Genomic DNA, 20,000 nt, shown 5'->3' with positions numbered 1-20,000 from the left:
GGTCAACAGTTCCCAAATACACTCAGCAACAAAAGAGTGGCCCGCGGCCAGGCAAACCCGTTCCAACGGACATCGCTTTTTGACCCGCCCCTGTAGAATAATTAAATTTCCAAGAAACAGGCGACAACAAAATATGTCCATCGGTTTTGTTTTTCGACCAAATCGTGTTTCTCAGCGCTGATATTGTCAAGTATGTGCCCATGGCTAATAGAGGAAGAAGTAGTCAGTTTGAGCCTAAATAGGCTATAGGCTATGCAGCCAATGTGAACACTTCCAGTGCTTTCGATGTAGAAGTCAAGTTTTACAATGGATAGTCTATGGCTTTCCAAGATAACATTAAAATCCAATATTTAGAATGCACCATAATATGGTGTAGCCTACTATAAATCAGGCTAATACAATTTGGCCATAGTGACGATGTAGCAACACACTGTGAATTGATAAACTCAGAAAACAGAAAAACAAATAAGCATAATAACTAAATATAGAGTAGCCTACTAAAATTAATGAATTAATGAATTGATGGATGTGAATGACCACGGCTGTCCTTAAACTTTCTCTCCTCACAGATTTTCATTTTGAGCCGAATCTCTCACTCGTTCTCTGTCCACACACGTAGGCTAACACACAGATACACACGCACACAGAGTTACAACGCAGACGCCCTGCAATTTAGACGACAATAACAACTAGGGAGCTTATCAAGTCAACCAATTCTGGTAAATAAATAACAGTATGAGACACCATAATATCTGTTGGGGTTTTTTTGCCCTGAACTAGACCAACCTGACAGCCTGACTAAAGAAGCTATATCCTACGGAGTGCTTTAAGACTATGGTGATCTTTATTTCTATAGGCTATCTGCTGCAGGAATGCAACACAGAGGAAATCTTACATTCACGCATTTCAGTTGAACAAGCACATTAGTGTTGGTACTAACAGACCCACAATTACTTTTTTTTTTTCGAAAGCAGACATGGAAAAATAACACAAAAAGCTCTTTCGGCACATCTAAACTGGTGCTTATACACGGCATAATCAACCCTTTTGACAGACTTTTATCAACGGCTGTCTGTCTCACTTTCAACCTGAAGCCTAAGACAAACCGCAACTGTCACTCAATGTTCCTTCACACACCAACTTCCACGACCGGTTACTCGGTTCTTTAAAGCAAAAAACATTCATAATGCGTTTCGCTCTGAGTGTACAACTTAGGCTAACTTGTTACTGGAAAGTTGATAGGCTACATCTTTACGCACAGATATGTCCGCTTGATATCAAGTGGCGACACATGTCCTTACATTGAGTAAGCAACCTAAAACTACCAGAGACAAGATCCGCTTAGGGCTGAATGAAACTGTATCTGTCCCTACACCCGAGACTGCGTGCCTATTTCTCTGGTGCGTTCACTTTAGATGTGAATACAATAAATTTGCCTTACCTGTTGGTCCTTCCAAATTTTCCGCGTATACCCTTACAAATAACATCAGTAGAAAAGCTCCAGAATTCATGGTAACGTCTTTTAGTTCCAGTTCCTTGCGTGTAGGCAGTTGGTTGAAATCCTAAACAGTGACTGGAGCGAAGTTGCGCATTGATTGCTGATATCCTGCCGGAGCATGTATTGAGTTTCCGCGAGAGACGCAGCAGCAGCAGCAGCAGCAGCCACCCGACCCGAGCTGTGCCAGCTGACGTCAGGACAAACAATTCAAAAGTGAACCTTTTTCTCTCCCTCGCCCCTCAACAGTCATTTTTCGCCCCACGCGAGAGACGCTAAAGACCTGGTGAAGGGCGCCCCCTTGTGACTTTTGCAGCGCAACAAAAATCCGAGCCAAACAGCAGGTTTCATTCAGCTCACCAACCACCACAACCACTAACGTTCAAACAGCAGGCACATGTTATCGAACAGTGTTAACATAATGAGCGCTAACACGTCTTTTGATGATGACTGGTTATAGGCTAAATCAATATAGGCTACCGCTTATCTATGTGGCACCAATTGCACCTGAACACGATGGCTCATAGTCTACACACATCTGAATAGTGTGTTACTTAGATATACTACAGGAATAAAATAGTCATTTCTGATCCAGTGTTTTGTGGGTAAAGCGACTGAGTAGCCTAGGCTACATAAAGGGCAACAGTAACCAACATTTGGTTACTTCTTGTTGTGTCCTACTGTCATGTGATGCTGCTAGCAGCTTTGTGTAAGGTTGCCGGTAAATAAAATGAAAACCCAGTTGGATCAAATCAAATGTCTGAACTGAGACATTTTCATATTCCGTTACTGTGGTTTATGAACCACTAGTCTGTGCTTTAGTGATAACCTTAAAAAATGAGTACTTGATGTGCATGACACTGAAAATGAAGATGTCATTTATATAACAGTTTAATTTAGGCTTAAAATCCTCAAGCTAACTGGCACATGTATTGGCCACACGACCATGAGCTGGCTCTCTCTCTCTCACACACACACACACACACACACACACACACACGCACACACATATTTTCTCTCTTACACACACACACAGACACCACACACACACACACACACGCACACACAATCAGTCCGATCACATCTCCATCTCTTTTTTATGATGGCATGCCTTTTGTGAGGCAGCCCTGAGAGGCATGTCATGGAGAAACATTTTATGAAGACAACACGAACAACACTCTGGTTCTGACTCATTAGCTTCAATTTAAAATCAGCCATCTCTCTCTCTCTCTCTCTCTCTCTCTCTCTCTCTCTCTCTCTCTCTCTCTCCTCTCTCTCCCCCCTCTCTCTCTCTCCTCTCTCTCTCTCTATCGTTTTATACATTACCTTGGAAGCAGAGCATGTCACTGGAATGAATAATAGTGAAGCTGAGTGCCTGGCTAAATTTTCTGTAAAATATGCTGACCTTTCTCATGGCAGTGTTTGCGTTTTGTTTTTTTTTCACCGGCCAAGCTTGTGGGACTCCTGGAGCATTACCATAAATATGAATTTATGCATATCACAAATCAGGACTTTGTCCTCTTTAGATAGTGGAAATAATCAAACTGCTTTCTTTGCAGTCAGTCTGTTTAATTCGATGTGGATGTGTGTGTGTGTGTGTGTGTGTGTGTGTGTGTGTGTGTTGGGGGGGAGGGGGGTTCCTGCTTGCCTCAGTCCTGAATAGATTTACTCTGGGAAGGAATGAAATCAGTTTTGGGGGTTTTTGGTCAGAGAAAGCTGAGGAGAGTGCAAAGGGTCTTAGTGCTTATTTTGTTCCTCCCTCAGTGTCTCGCATAGGCAGACATAATGGTTTGTCTGGTACCAAGCACAGCATTGAAGTCATTTTCTTTTCTTAATATCAATTCTCCAATCAAATCAAGTTGAGCTTGAGTGCACAGTCGATAAAAGAAAAGGATGGAATCCAATTCTCCTCAGCCAAGGGAAAGTGCGAACGGTAATCAAATGTTTAATTAATGTCGCACAGTGCCGCACTCCCCCGAGCACAAAGCTTGTTATAGCCATAACGATCGCATTTATAAACGCCAGAAACAATGTCAGAGGAACTCAAGATCAAGTCTTCAAGTCTGGGGGAGGGGGAAGGGGGTGTAAGTGTGTGGTGGTGAGTAAGACAGTATAAAGACCCAGCATTGGCCTAAAATCAATCAGGATTATTAAGCCAAAGGACTTCACCCAATGGGATCGTGAACAGAATTGAAATCAAAGGTGATTTGTGAATGTTGTTTCTGTTGAGGCCTTATGGATTCAGACATTAGACTCAATGGTTGTTGTTTTTTTTTTGTTTGTTTTGTTTTATGAAAAGTGCTCAGCGTCAAGGAGAAATATGGTAACGGCGCCGATATCCACTCCAGTCTTTCCCCGGGCACTTGTGCCAGGGCCATTGGCATTCATATTTCAAAGTGGCAAATACAATGTCACAACACGAGCTCGGGTACCCTGGCATATCTACTGCAAATAACAATGAAAATCAACAGTGTGAGTCTATCATGCCTGAGGGGCAGCCTGTTGGTTGGTGACTGATGTGTTACTGTGTGTGAATGTATGTGGCGGTCTGCTATTTGCATACACATGGGTACCATGTACATTTTCAAGGTCCATGACAAGAGTAGTGCTGCGTAAATCAGGCTATTGTGAATGCTTCGAGGGTGAGTTTGATCTTTTTTTGTTATTTTTAGTTTAAAAAAAAATGAACAAATAAATAACTACACAGTATGAGAATTATGTGGAAATCGATGCTTAAAATATGTAGCAATGTAAACTCACATTCACACACACACAAACTCACACTCACACGCACACACACATGCACGCACACACACACATACGCACACACACACACACACGCGCACGCACACACACACACACACACACACACGCACACACACACACACACACACACACACACACACACACACACACGCACAAGCACACACGCACACGCGCACACGCATGCACACACACACACCCACACTTCACAGTCCGGAAACCTTCAGGGCTCTGTGTGTCCTTGTGTGAAAGGCAGTGGACTGCACTGAAGGGCCTGGCCAAGCACTGTGAGCATTTGGTCCTCTGAACTCCACTTGCTCAGCATAAGAAAGGAAGGAGTGGGGAGAAAGAGAGAGGGAAAGAAGGACAGAGAGAGAAAGACAGAAAGATAGAAAGAAAGATGGAAAGCTGAGCGTGGGAATGAGGAGGCAGTGGAAAGTACAGTAACTGCCCAGAGCGAGGACAAGAGGAGGAGGAGGAGGAGGAGGAGGAGGAAGAGGAGTAGGGGATGTGGGGGCAGAGTTGGAGAGGTGAAACCAGGGGAATTGCCAGACTGGTGGAGATGCCGGGTACACTTCTACGCACGCACGCACGCACACACACACACACACACACACACACACACACACACACACACACACACACACACACAGGGCCCTGCATGTCACAGCCCACCATGTAAGTAGCAACGTGTGGGAGGTCATGTGAGGCCATGAGAGGGATTTGAGTGTGTGAAGGCATGTACTCTATGTATATGCTCATCATGAGTATGCTGTGTGTGTGTGTGTGTGTTGAGGGGTTAGGGTGAGTCAAAGAAAAGGAAGTGGCTGGCTGGCATCAAGCATCTCAGTTCAAAGAGGGCACATCGTCATGACAGCACCACCCTCCGACATCCCAACAGTGCCATGTCAGTCATACTGACATCCCAAGACTCTGCTCTCACACATACACACACACATGCACACACGCACACCCACACACACAAACACACAGCATTTATATTATGAAATGAAAGAACGACAAGCTGCCAACAACACTGTACTCTGATGCCAACATGCTACTGGGCTTCTACAAGAGTAACGTGCATGGTCCCTCACTCTCATACTCACACACACACACACACACACACACACACACACACACACACACACACACACACACACACACACACACACACACACACACAGCAAAAGGGAGATTTAAACCAGGACAGGAATAATAATACATGTTTGTAAATGCACATACAAACACACACTAGTGTGGGTGTCTGTGTAACTTTTTCAGACGTGTCCTCCGCACTATATGCAGATCTTTGTGAAACGGATGTCCGACCCTTCGGGTGATTCAGATATGATGCTTGATATCCGCAGAACCAAATTTCCCTCACGGGATCAAAAGAGTATATATAAATATAAACATGCGGACTTACACCTGTCTGAAAGCAGCTTGTGTGTGTGTGTGTGTGTGTGTGTGTGTGTGTGTGAGGACAACAAAGCTGCTCTCCTGTTGCTATATCCTGCTGTTTAGGTCTGACATGTCAGATTCTCCTATAGAGGTGCACAGAAGCTCAGCTGGCGTGTACAAGAACACCTGCTGAAGACACACTGGCGCATTAGTGTGAAGTGTGACACACTAATGCGCCAGTGTGTCACACTCACTCACCAGTGTTGGGAGTAATGCATTAAAAAAGTAATGTAATTACAGTAATGCATTGCTTTTTGCTGTAATGCAGTAATGTAAGGCATTACCAATTCAATTTCAGTAATATTTTACTCGGTACAATTCTCAGTAATTTTTTAATCCAAAATTGAGAAATGCTCAATTGGCACCAGAGAAGATTATCCAAGAATTAAAAAAGTCATCTATGCTGGTCCTGGAATTTGATTGCCTTTTTTAGATAACTGTAGAAAGGGAATTTGAGTTATCTCTGCCATTCATGCAACAGATCTAACATGGTTAGGCTATACTTCTCATTTCAAGCAGTGAGAATAACTAAAATGTTGCTTTTACAGACAAAGATCGTAGCCATTATTCTCAAACTATTTGCATTAAGTCTACACCACTGTAAGTGGAAGGAAAGGCAACCAGCAATGATGAGAACCATTTAAAGTCAACATACAATTTCACTATGGCTATATTTTACTATATTAAGTTGTGAGTGACCTTTGGCCTTTGGGGCCTACATTGTCCCATGAGCCATAACTGCAACCATTATATTGTTCTTTTGTTAGCCTTAAGCCTAACTCAGTCATTATGCCATACCACATCACCTCCTGCCGTGTAATGAGCTGCATTGAACACATGAAGATCTATTGAGAACACCAAATCCATATTTCCTGTTATTTTGATGAAAGTAATGTAAACGTAGTGTAATGCCTTACAATTCAAAGACAGTAATATTGTTATGTAACAAATTACTTTGAGATGATAGTAACAAGTAATAAATAATGCATTACGCTTTTGAAGTAACTCCAACACTGTCACTCATGCACTCTCTCTGCTTCTCATGCCGTTCACACCAGAAACAGTAACTATAATGAATGACAGAGGTTTATTTGACGTGTGTGTGTGTGTATGGGGTGGGTGTGTGTATGTGTGTGTGTGTGTGTGTGTGTGTGTGTGTGTGTATGTGTGTGGGGTGGGTGGGTGTGTTTGTGTGTGTGTGTGTGTGTGTGTGTGTGTGTGTGTGTGTGTGTCCAGCTGACTTCTGACCAGGCAACATACAGTATAGTGGTCCGACAAAGACTGATCTTCAACATGTTTTTAAGTCACACTCTGTCTGTTTATTGATCTCCCTCTTTCTCTGTCTATCTCTGTCCCTTTCACATTACGTGCACAGACACATGCACACACTCTGTAGAACTAATCAGATCTCTCAGATTCAGAAGTTCCTATCACACATTGGGTTAAATGCATGTGGTCCTGCTACGTCTCAATCAATGATGGAGAGTGAATCCAGGTTGGCTCACACCCTCCTGTGTTTTGGCAGTTGTAACACAGCACTCCTTTACACCCATCCACCGCTTCCCTCTCTCTCTCTCTCTCTCTCTCTCTCTCTCTCTCTCTCTCTCTCTCTCTCTCTCTCTCTCTCTCTCTCTCTCTCTCTCTCTCTCTCCTCTTCAGGTTTAGCTGTCCCCCTGTAACTTGGCAGTAATTGCCAGACAACATGGCAGCCCGAGCCGCGCAACGCTCATCTGCGCCGCGCAATTACACGCGCCCTGAGGGGCTCCCACCGAAAAACGCTCGCCAGGAATGAACTCGGCCACGGCCAGGTGATGGCGGAGGCGACGGCTCGCTCATATTAAGCAGCCGCCCGCCAACCCGACCCAATGCTACGGCTGGATTAGAATATAGATTAGCTCATCTTCACTCTCTCTCTCTCTCTCTCTCTCACTGGACTGAGCAAAGTGCAAAGTGAATGGGTGGGAGGCGTGGGGAGAAGGTGCAGGGTACTTGGGTTATCATATCAATGAATAGCATACGTTCGAACACACACACACACACACACACACACACATCCCATTTGAGTCACTGTGATCAGTGTTTGAGTGGCAGGTGCTGAGATAAAGCCTTTAATAGCTCAAAAAATATGATAGATATGATAATAGCTAGAGAGAGAGAGATAATCAGATAAGATAGGAGCACAGATAATAGGATACGTTCTGAATTACAGCTGAATATGAAGTGATAAAAAGATAGTAGCTTTATTTAAAAATAAAAATAAAGACCTTGGAAAGAGCATAAGTGGAATCTGAAAGATTCAGGGATCCCATCTGCAGACCCTAGAGTCTAGGACATGCCAACTCAAGTCAGCTGTTTTTGTCATTTCCACTCCTGCATATATCACCAGTGTTGGAGTTACTTCAAAAGCGTAATGCATTATTTATTACTTGTTACTGTCATCTCAAAGTAATTTGTTACATAACAATATTACGGTCTTTGAATTGTAAGGCATTACACTACGTTTACATTACTTTCACCAAAATAACAGGAAATATGGATTTGGTGTTCTCAATAGATCTTCATGTGCTCATTACACGGCAGGAGCTGATGTGGTATGGCATAATGACTGAGCTAGGCTTAAGGCTAACAAAAGAACAATATAATGGTTGCAGTTATGGCTCATGGGACAATGTAGGCCCCAAAGGCCAAAGGTCACTCACAACTTAATATAGTAAAATATAGCCATAGTGAAATTGTATGTTGACTTTATTGGTTCTCATCATTGCTGGTTGCCTTTCCTTCCACTTACAGTGGTGTAGACTTAATGCAAATAGTTTGAGAATAATGGCTACGATCTTTGTCTGTAAAAGCAACATTTTAGTTATTCTCACTGCTTGAAATGAGAAGTATAGCCTAACCATGTTAAATCTGTTGCATGAATGGCAGAGATAACTCAAATTCCCTTTCTACAGTCATCTGAACAAGGCAATCAAATTCCAGGACCAGCATAGATGACTTTTTTAATTCTTGGATAATCTTCTCTGGTGCCAATTGAGCATTTCTCAATTTTGGATTAAAAAGCAAAGTAACTTCAGTTACTGAGAACTGTACCGAGTAAAATATTACTGAAATTGTATTGGTAATGCCTTACATTACTGCATTACAGCAAAAAGCAATGCATTGCTGTAATTACATTACTTTTTTAATGCATTACTCCCAACACTGTATATCACACATACGGGGGACGGTTGAATTTAATTTCTTTCAGGCAGTGATGAATGATTGATATTTCCAGTACAGGGCTTGTGATTTCTCATGGGGGTCCACAATCCCCTCATGGCGCACAGAACGGATACAGGACGCTTACAAAGACAAATACATCAAATGTGAAAAAGCGACTGTAGTTGGAAAAAACTAACGATGTGACCGCAAACCTGATGAGACAAATTCCACTGTGTTATTCAGAGCGCAGCGTAGCAGAGCGGAGCCATAGGGCTTGATGAAAATGCATGTGTGGTGTGTCCCAGACATTCACTGCTCTGTGCAGTCAAATGGATGGCTCTGGGTCCTTCTGACAGTCAATTCCCACATAAAGATATACTGGTGCTGCTCTCCCACACCCCCCCTTCCCATGCAGCGAGTGATAAGACATGAGGAAGAAATTCTCTCTGAGTTGAGAGAGCAGGAATATCTCCACGAGACAGACAATGCACTCCTGGGCTTGGGCAAGTGTGTGCTGTTGCTGTGTGTTACAGCGAAACCTATGGAAATGAGTCTCACCATACTATGTCCCCCAGGCCACCACTCTCTTCATGTCACAGCACTGGCTCTCTCTCTCTCTCTCTCTCTCTCTCTCTCTCTCCCTCTTCATCTCACTGCAATGCTTCTCTATGCCTTTCTCTTTTCCACATCAACTCTCCAATGCTTCTCTCCGTCTTTCTCTCTCCATCTTTCTCTCTCTTTCCCTCCCTCTCTCCCTCGTCTCTTCTCTGTTCCGCGGTCCGTTATCTCTCCCACTCGTCCCCTGTTCTGCTCTGGGAAGCCCATGCATTTGAATGATCATCAGCCCCTATTCAAACTCGACAGACCCTCTCTCCATGGTAGCACGGCACTTGGTCTGTGGCATTTTAACAAGACACGACCGCCGCAGCACAGCCGCCTTCGTTTGCACGCCTCATCTTCCTCGCCGCTCTTGTCGGTCCATTTTCCCACACGGGCCCCGAGCTAAGTGGTTATTAGCTGATTCTGTTCATTTCACCAACTCTATTCTTCTCTTCTTCCCTCGTTTACCTGTCATCATTCTCGTTCTGCTCGCCGCTTTCCCACGAAACCACACACCATTAGAAGAGACATCTAAAATGGTGTAGGTTATGTCTGTGAACGTTAACTTCCAAAGGGCTGGACCTCTGTCTGCCTCAGGTTATTTTTAAACAGTCCATTGTTATGCACTGTAACACACATCATGCATCAATGCAAAACAAGCATGAATATTAATTTGGTGGAAGTGGTGGCTGTTAGGGATGGGCGACATTAAATATATTGATGTATATGTTATGGTATTTTGTTTGTTTGTTTTAAGTATTCTACTTGTGTCTTTTATGTGTGGTTGTCTTGAGCCCCTAAGTTCCACTTAAGGGACGTCTTGATGCTTCAGCACACTTAGACATTTTGAGTAATTCTATGTTTCAAACTTTGTGGGAACTGTCTTGGGAGGGGGCTTTTCTGTTCCAGCATGACTGTTGCCCAATGCACTAACCAAGGTCCTTAAAGACATGGCTGGGTGTGTATTTGGTGTGGAAGAACTACATGTAGATAGATAGATAGATAGATAGATAGATAGATACTTTATTAATCCCTATGGGGAAATTCAAGGGTCTCAGTAGCATACAGACATCACACACAACATGCACTTACAGCAGAAATGGTAAACATAAGTATAAGTATAAACACATAACTAAACTCTATTGTACAATACAGACAGTACAAGATAAGAAAGATAAGAAAACTAACAAAACTAAATACTAAATACACTATATAAATTAAATTAAGAAAGTCCAATGTGCTTGAGGGTGATCCAGCATAAGACGCTTGTAGTGACAGGGCCAGGACTGGTAATGTGCTAAAGGGAGTGAGTGTCATGGTGAAGGTGCAAAAAGTAGTCCAACCATAGTCCTTTAGTTATGTGTGCATGGCAAGGTGCTCAAGAGACTGAGTATCACGGTGAAGGTGCAAAAAGTAGTCCAACATTAGTCCAACAGTGCAAGAGTAAGGTCTAGAGACCAGCATAAATAATATGGACAAATAGGAGAGTAAAAGTATAATTTCAGTGCAAGTACAGGTTGAGGTAATAGGGTTATAGCCATTCATTCATTCAGTCAGTATTGTAGCAGAAGCCTGACCGCAGCCATTGATCATGTGTGCTAATATAGCATGAAAAACAGTGTAGCAGTAAAACAGTAGTGGAAAACATTAGGCTGTGTACATTAGTAAAACAGTAGTAAAGCAATAGTAAAACAGTAGAAAAGCAGTAGTGGGCAGTCAGTACTCAAACATGGAGAGGGTGAGGCAGACAGACTAAGCAGAGAAGTCTATCTCTCCTCTTCCCTAGTGAGGCATTGAACAGTTCAATGGCCCTAGGAACAAATGACTTCCTCAGCCTTTCAGTTGTGCATGGCAGTGAGCGAAGTCTCCAGCTGATCAAGCTCTTTTGCTTTTTAATAGTGCTGTAGAGTGGATGACATTCATTGTCCAAGATGTTGATAAGTTTGTCTAGGGTCCTTTTATCAGATATTGAAGTGATGCACTTCAGTTCAGCTCCCACTACAGAGCCAGCCTTCCTTACATTGAAGGACTGCAGCCTCCTCAGAAAGTACAGCCTGCTCTGTCCTTTCTTGTAGAGTGCATCAGTGTTGGCTGACCAGTCCAGTTTATTGTCCAGGTGGAGACCCAGATACTTGTAGGTGCTTACCACCTCCACATTGACCCCATCAATGGAGACTGGTAGCAGAGCGGGCTTAGACCTTCGGAAATCCACCACCATCTCCTTGGTCTTTGAAGTGTTGAGTTGAAGGTGATTGAGTTTGCACCATTGCACAAAGTCCTCCACCAGGCTCCTGTACTCCTCCTCTTGCTCGTCCCTGATACACCCCACAATTGCAGTATCATCAGAAAACTTCTGCATGTGGCATGACTCAGTGTTGTAGCAGAAGTCAGATGTGTACAGGGTGAACAGGACTGGAGAGAGCACAGTTCCCTGTGGCGCTCCGGTGCTGCTGATCACAGTGTCAGAGAGGCAGTTCTTCAGTCTGACGAACTGTGGTCGCTCGGTCAGGTAATCTGTAATCCAGGTTACCAGGTGAGCGTCCACACCCATCTGCAAGAGCTTGTCTCCCAGTCTGAGGGGTTGGATGGTGTTAAAAGCACTTGAGAAATCAAAGAACATGATTCTCACAGCACTTTTCCCCTTGTCTAGGTGAGAATGTGTCCTGTGTAGAAGATAAGGGATGGCATCGTCCACGCCCACTTTCTCCTGGTATGCAAACTGTAACGGGTCTAGTGCATGGCGTACCTGGGGTCTGAGCATACCTAAGACCAGCGGCTCCATTGTTTTCATCACATGTGATGTTAGAGCGACAGGCCTGAAGTCATTAAGCTCGCTGGGGTGTGGTTTCTTGGGAACGGGGGTGAGACATGATGTCTTCCACAGTGTTGGAACTTGTCCGAGACGTAGACTCCAGTTGAAGATGTGCTTCAGTGGCTCCCCCAGTTCAGCAGCACAGGTCTTGAGCAGCCTTGGACACAGTCTGTCAGGCCCGGCTGCCTTACGAGGATGGAGTTTGATAAGATAACTTACTTGGTCCGCTGAAATGATGGGGGGGATGAGGGGAGTGGAGGGTGAGGAGGAGGAGGGGTGCTTCTGTGAGGGTTGTCGTGTGGCTAGAGACTGATGGCCATTGGCTGAAGCCATTGTTGCCGCACTGCTCGTGGTCACCATGTGGGGGAGAGGTGCGATAGCCTGATCAGCAGTGATGATGGGGGGGGGGGGGCATCTGGGGTCTGTGTGTCTGATGGGTGTTGACTGAGGTCGTTGTCACCTTGTTGTTCGTGGTCGCCATGTGGGGGAGGGGTGCAATATCCAGTGATGGTGGGGGTGAGTGTTGCACTGGTAATGAGGTGGGGTGGGGGCTGGGGGATGGGCAATCGAACCTGTTGTAAAAGTGGTTCAGCTGGTTTGCTCTGTCCAGGTCTCCCTCCACAGAGCTGCTGCTCTTCTTGACTTGACTTGACTGGCCCACACAGAGCCGTGATCTCAACCCCATCGCACACCTTTGGAATGTACAAGGAGATGGCGAGCCAGCCAGGGCTTCTCGTCCAACATCAGTGTCTGACCACACACTTTCTTCTGGATGGATGGGCAAACAAATCCAACATACGCACTCTGAAATCTCGTGGAAAGCCTTCCCAGTACAGTGCAAGCTGTTGGATTTAGAATAGGAGGTCATAAAAGTTCCTGTAGGTGTAATGGTCAGGTGCCCCAATACCTTGTCTATAATATAGGGTATATTACTAATATCCCGATAATCTTTATCATATGGAGGACTTCTGTGGACGATACAATGAGGCACATCCCAAGTGTCCAGACTAGCTGCTGCTAGTTGTCCAAGTAATACATATCCTATTACACTGTCAAAGACTTGTCAAAGTGTAATTTCTAAATCCATCCATGGTTCATTTTGCAAATGTATTTCATGTTGAATAACTCACAATTTCCTCTTCAGTTGTCCGAGACACCCGTTCTGGGGATTTATTTAAACTCGTTGCTGGTCAAAAACCTTTTTTATAGGCCTATCTGTTAGCACCAGCCATTCATGCATGCAATCAGAAAGTGATTTAAATCCCATCTAATTTGATGCGTGTGGATCTTTACAAATGGTAATTACAGTCGGCCCTGATGCGGCCTAATATGCAATGCAGTGACTCACCTAACGATCATATCCCATTAATGCCAATTCATTCACTCTCTCTCGGGGGCTTTTATTCTCCTAGTAGACCAGCCAGCGTCTGAGATATTCATGCGCTGTATTTATTTCAGTCACGAGGAAGAGGAAGAGGAAGAGGAAGAGGAGGGGGCTTATGAGTTGAATCAGATGTCTCGAGCTCAACTAATAAAAAGTTTCTGCCGTCATCAGGGGGGGATTGCAGTGCAGAGATGAGCCGTGAACGGTTTGACAGGGATCTGATTGAACAAGCCTCTATTTTGATTTTGTGTGACTGTTACGCCGGGTGGAGGGGCAAGGGGGAGTTGGACCGAAGGGGGGGGTCGCTGGCAGAGGAGTGTGATGATGAGAGATATGGGGGGGGGGGGGGGTGTTGAGGACAGGGGAGAGGGGGAGTTATGTGTGTGTGTGTGCTTGTGCTTGCGGGAAACTCCTGATTAGCCAAAGACACACAGCACACTCACACACCGGCGCTATGCCCTGTCGCTGTGGCGGGCATGTGTGAACGCGTGATAAGGAGGACAGTGACAGTCAGGGTGGCGATCGCGTGCCCCATCGTCTCGCTCCCGCACGTAAACAAGGGGAAGCTCCTATCTCCACGGCTGAGTGACAGGGTTCGCACCTCTGTCTGTCTCTGCTCTGCTCTTTCTCTTCCTTTCTCTCTTTCTTTCTTTGTTCCTTGTCCCTCGCTCCCTTGCTATTTTCATCCTGCCCCCGCCACCCCCCACCCACCCCTTCATCCTGCAGTCAAGCAATCAAAGGCAAAGTCACACCTGCTGTCTCCGAGGAGGGCAGGATGGACTGGCGGACGGGCGGCTACTCACCCGTGGCTGCCAGCGTGCCTGGCATCGGGGTGACAGGGTGGCATCGACTTGTCCGAGCTGCTAGGCCAATATCTCTCCCGCACACAGCCACTGCCACCCCTCCCCCCACACCCTGCAAGACTTGACTGACTGGTCCACACACACACACACACACACACACACACACACACACACACACACACACACACACACACACACACAATGTGCCTCATGGCTCTTACCGTTTAAACCCTTCCTCTCTCCTTGGCACAGGTATTCAATAGCTTTTAAATACCTTTCCTTTGTAGCAGATTTACTAGACTTGATAAAAAGAGAGTGGGAGCAGCTTTAACATCTAAAGCCTCCTGAAACACTATCACTCTTAACCCCATCCACTGGATCTACTCCTGGGCCAGAATTATTCTTCTATAACCATATATTTTATCAGAACATTTGTGGGCCCTCGTCCGACCGCCGTTCACCCCAAAATGTGCACCGCAGATAAAAAAGGGAAAAAAAAATCAAAGAAATCTTATCGGTGCTGTATACATTTATAGAGGCTACAAAGCCATCAGATAAAAGGCAGAACTAGCAGAGTAATGGAATAAAGGGTAAACATGACTCCAAAACATCTTTCTTGACATGAGGTTAAGTGGACTAATGTGGAAAATGTTCACTTTCAGAGGATGTATCTATGTTCCTTTGAATATTAACCAAAATAGTTGACCAAATCTGTGAATCTACACATTTTTACTCCCTCCCTGTCAACATCCAATGCATGGGAAACCAAAAAAAAAACCTTTTGCTAAGTCCATGTATGCCTTTGAGCCAGAAAACAAGGTGGCACTTCAGTTAGCCTGCAGGACAATAAGGGGGGACAGGGCGTGCTTGGGTGGAGGAGGAGCACAGATTCAATAATACACTGTGAGGAGGGACTATTGTGGGCTTGCTGACAGCTGAGATGGCGTAACACAATGTGAAGTACAGGGGTCTCGTTTCCTCTAAGTGGCCACTGAGTGGTGAAACTTAATGCCACACTGGACCCAGTGACTCTCCTGCCTGCACAGGCAACTGCAGGTGAGAACCTGATCGGAGAGGTACAGCTTGTTAGAAAGCTGCAGCAATCCTGTCTAACACAGACACACACACACACACACACACACACACACACAAACACACACCTGTCTGAGCTCCCAACCTCCACCAGGTAGAGTGTGACACAAAATGACGTCTCGTTTATCCAGCCTGACCCAACAAACAGCTTTTCATCTAAGCCTGAGAACAAGATTCTGTGAGCCACAATGGCCCACACATGCACACACACACACACACACACTCTCACCATAGTTCTCTCCAATACGCACACTGTTTATCTCTCACTCACACACATCTCCCTCTCTCCCATAAACACACACGTACACACATGTACACACACAGACACACACACACACACACAGTAACATAATCTCTGTCACTTAGTCACACACTCAGTCCCTCACACATACACAAACTTGTACACACAGGTATGGGTTGAGCTGAGAACATGGCACGTTGCCATCCTATCTTCTTCCTCCTCCTCCTCCCCTCTCTCTCTCTCTCTCTCTCTCTCACACACACACACACACACAGTGTCTGATGGCAGACTAACACATCCTGTCAGTGTGGCTCAGCCCCGGTGACAGGCCCACCCGTACCGACAGCATCCCATGACACGCCGGATTAGAGCCAGCATGGTGGCACGTCGGAGGGGAGCCGACACAGAGATTAAGGCTGCCGAGACACACTATTTTTTACCATTTATTGATACAGTAAACACTTACTCATATTTACACACACACACACAACGGCATAGAGAGACACACACACACACTCTCTCTCTCTCTCTCACACACACACACACACACACACACACACACACACACACACACACACACTCACTCTCTCTCTCTCACACACACAAGCACACAATTGCATAGACAGACACACACACTCACTCACACAAACACACAACTAGACAACTGCACCCACAAGAGCAGTCCTGTAGTCAGCCAGGTGGACCTCTACTGCTCCCTGCTGGCTAGTGAGTGGTGTAGCATATTTACACAAGGTTATTTATCAAAAACCAACAAACAAACAAACCTCATCATATTATGGCGGATGATATTAAACTTTTAACAGAATATTTCCCACTGATAACAGTGTCCTGTCTCTAGAATGGGTGGTATATGCCATGACATCATGATAATTGTAACGTTTTGATGTTATGACTGCTTATGAACAAGTGACTATAGCCTGTAAAAGCACTGCACATATGTCAGGTATCAACAATGGTGACCTGACAATTGTATAGCTACAAATGAAATGCCACCAAGAATAATAACAGTGCTTGGCGGCATCAAGGCATATTTATGATGTGGTTATATAACAATCCTAACACAAAGCACTTTAATTATGTAGTTTATGGCTCTGCCAGTGAGGCTGATTGAAGTGGGGCCTACACTGCAGCTGCATGTTAGGAAAAATAGACATTTACAAACTAAACTAGTCAAGTAAGAGTCAGAAGTCCTCATCTCAAAAGCACTCGATTCTCAGTAAGAAAATGTACAAGGTGGAACATTACACACTTACCAGCCTCAACAGGAAGATACAAGACCTGGAGACTCCCAAATTTCAGCTAAACAAAAGGAAAAAAAATAATGAAATAGTAAAAGCAACTCAATTTGTATTCCACCTTCTGTGTAGATACAGTTTGTGTCGAGTATTTGAAAAACAGTGAGAAAAACATGATGGAAAACTTGACCCTTCCAGACTGTTTTTGACTAACTGGGTGCCATCTCAGCGCTAAGTCGTTGAATATTCGCAACAAAGTCGCCAAGGGTATGTATATCACTTCATTTCACCCATGGTGTTTTTTTAATAAAGTCTCATCCAACACATCATATAGCAGTAGACTTACCACACATGATGAAGTAAATAACAGATTCAGGCATTGTTTGTGAAGAGGTGTATGTATGCAGGGTGCGATTTGTGTAAAAACCAGAGGGGGGGATGATTTTGAATACGTTTGTAAGCCTAGCCTACTGGCTGATTTATCAAACGAGTGCTTTCTCGTTCGTCCTCCGCAAACTACAGGTGTTTCGGTAGAGAGCCATTGAATAAGCGATGCCAAGCAATTTCTGTAACACTTTTTGTGACATTCAGCAAATATCTCCTCATTTAATGTAAGTTCCTTCGGACAATAGGCCTACGTTCTACTCTACGTGGAGTTGTCCTCCATCTCAGTTGCATAAGTTTTCTAATTTTGAAGATTCTAAAATATGACGATATGCTTCACTGAATCCTTCTCGTTTTCTTTCATTTGTCCAGCTAACTTTTCCATTGAAATTAGCCATTTATGATGGATTACACACTCAACATTCTGAAATGTCCTGCACGATCAAGGCCAAATTAAATTATCACGCAGCCAGTGTCAGCAGCATGAGTGCTGACGGTGATGGCGCGTTTCTGATGTCAGATTATTATGTAGGCTAGCCTACTAGACTGTTCTCACGTTGCAGTGCTTTACTTATATGAAGTAGCATTAATCAATATGAGGGGCAGAGGGGGATAAATATTGTTCCCCCCAGCGATGAAAATAATTAAGCAGAGGGGAGGAGAAGACCAGAGGGGGGGGGAAATCCCCCCTATCCCCCCCTACAAATCGCACCCTGTATGTATGTAAGAGCATCAACCAGCAGACTACTTCTGCTGCATTTTCTGGTGCTGGTTGGTATATCAATCTTCTCATATTCTGAGGTAAAGTAAGGATTTAAATGTTGTATCCTTTAAACAAGTAATACATAGAAACTATCCCTTAAGAGTTCAGTGAAAGTGTACAGTGGGACAGGTGATGTTAATCAAACACAAACCATATATTGTATCCAACATTTTTTAATCATTATTTCAAATAATATTTACTTTCTTACAAACTGTTATCTTTCTACCAGAAACAAATCCTTTTTCATTCTCAACAAAGCAAGTCATTGTAGCCATTACGTTGTGAGGATGGCAAAAGCGAGTTAACAGGACTTTAAAGGCTTTTAAATAATCAATCAACACATTCCACCTGACAGAGCCTGCCTCCATGAAAACAGCCACACACACACACACACAACCCCACACACTGCAGAACAAAAGGCCCAATAACGGTACACACACACACACACACACACACACACACACACACACACACACACACACAGACTTCCAGGTAACCTATTCAACAGACATTCTCTGGTGAGAGACAGAGGAACAGAGATGGCATGTATGAGATGAGAAAGAGACAGACAGACAGACAGAGTGAAGAGGGAGAGGGGGAGGGTTATTAAAGAGAGGGAGAGAGAAAAATGAGGGAGAGAAAAGGAGAGAGTGAGTGAGTTGTGAGAGAGGCAGCGGGAGAGAGAGAGAAATAAGGAGGGAGAGAAAAGGAGAGAGTGAGTGAGTTGTGAGAGGCAGCATGAGAGAGAGAGAGAAATAAGGAGGGAGAGAAAAGGAGAGAGTGAGTGAGTTGTGAGAGAGGCAGCGGGAGAGAGAGAGAGAGAAATAAGGAGGGAGAGAAAAGGAGAGAGAGTGAGTGAGTTGAGAGGCAGCATTTGTCTCCCTGCTGAGACGGTGAGCGTGAAGCTCAGAGAAAAAGGTCAGACTCATCATGAACGCCCGCATCTGGACTGAAGGTCAACGCCACGTTACACACAGTTCTGAACACCTCAATAGACACCAAAGAAGAGAGGGGGGGGGGGGGGGGCGGGGAGAGAGAGAGGGAGAGAGAGAGAGAGAGAGGGAGAGAGAAAAGAGAGTGATGCATATAGAGCAGAGCGTGAAAGAGATGATGGGCAGAAAAGATGAGAAGAGTATGGGAAAAGAGAAGAAAAAGAAATACACAGAGATGGAGAAAAAGGGAAATCAAGAAAGAGTATCTCATAAAACGATGAACGGAAAAGAAATAACCAGAGTTGAACATTCACACGGCTCGTTACATAACTGATGGACAACTCCTCTCCACGGAGACACTGGACTGATGAAGATGAAGCCAGTTGACCCGTGGCATGGCAGACGCTTCACTCACACACACACACACACACACACACAGTCTGACCCAGCCAAGAACTCCAGCCATGCTGAAGGGCCATTGATACTGCATTCAAAATATCATCCAGAGAACATCCAACTTCATCCAGACAAGGTCTCTAAAGAGCCTCCACTGCTAGTTCATATGGTGCCAGACCTGAACGGAGGATAAGTTGTTCAGGGCAGGACTTCAGTGCGTCTGAGTTTTGGCCAAATGAAAAATTGAAAATAACAAAAAGTGCCATTCACATTTCTCCAAAAAGTCCTTTGCGAAAAATACTGAGCTTCATACAAAAAAAGGAATTACAAAATACATCATACTGAAATGGGGAACCCTGTCGAGCAGTCGTTTATTTTTAAATTACAATTTGTCAACTACATCGAAGCCACAGT

General features: G+C 44.6%; 2 protein-coding genes across 5 annotated transcripts in view; both read right to left on the bottom strand.

The window, feature by feature from the left end:
- LOC121696193 (receptor-type tyrosine-protein phosphatase U-like) overlaps positions 1-1,676 on the bottom strand; it is a 216,030-nt gene extending 214,354 nt beyond the window's left edge. The window contains 1 exon segment of the mRNA XM_042077539.1: positions 1,442-1,676. Within this exon segment, the coding sequence (XP_041933473.1) occupies positions 1,442-1,511 (70 nt within the window). The 5' untranslated portion in view covers positions 1,512-1,676.
- An 18,252-nt stretch (positions 1,677-19,928) lies between these two features.
- Positions 19,929-20,000, bottom strand: part of gmeb1 (glucocorticoid modulatory element binding protein 1) — a 15,905-nt gene continuing 15,833 nt past the window's right edge. For all 4 annotated transcript variants that reach the window (XM_042077357.1, XM_042077360.1, XM_042077359.1 and 1 more), the window contains exon 10: positions 19,929-20,000. This exon is cut by the window's right edge and continues 1,296 nt beyond it. The gene's annotated coding sequence lies outside the window, so the exon portion shown is untranslated.

This window comes from Alosa sapidissima, chromosome 21 (assembly GCF_018492685.1).
Source record: "Alosa sapidissima isolate fAloSap1 chromosome 21, fAloSap1.pri, whole genome shotgun sequence".
NCBI lineage: Eukaryota > Metazoa > Chordata > Actinopteri > Clupeiformes > Clupeidae > Alosa > Alosa sapidissima.
Note: the sequence above shows the minus strand (reverse complement) of the source record. Positions and strands in the feature narration are given on the sequence as shown.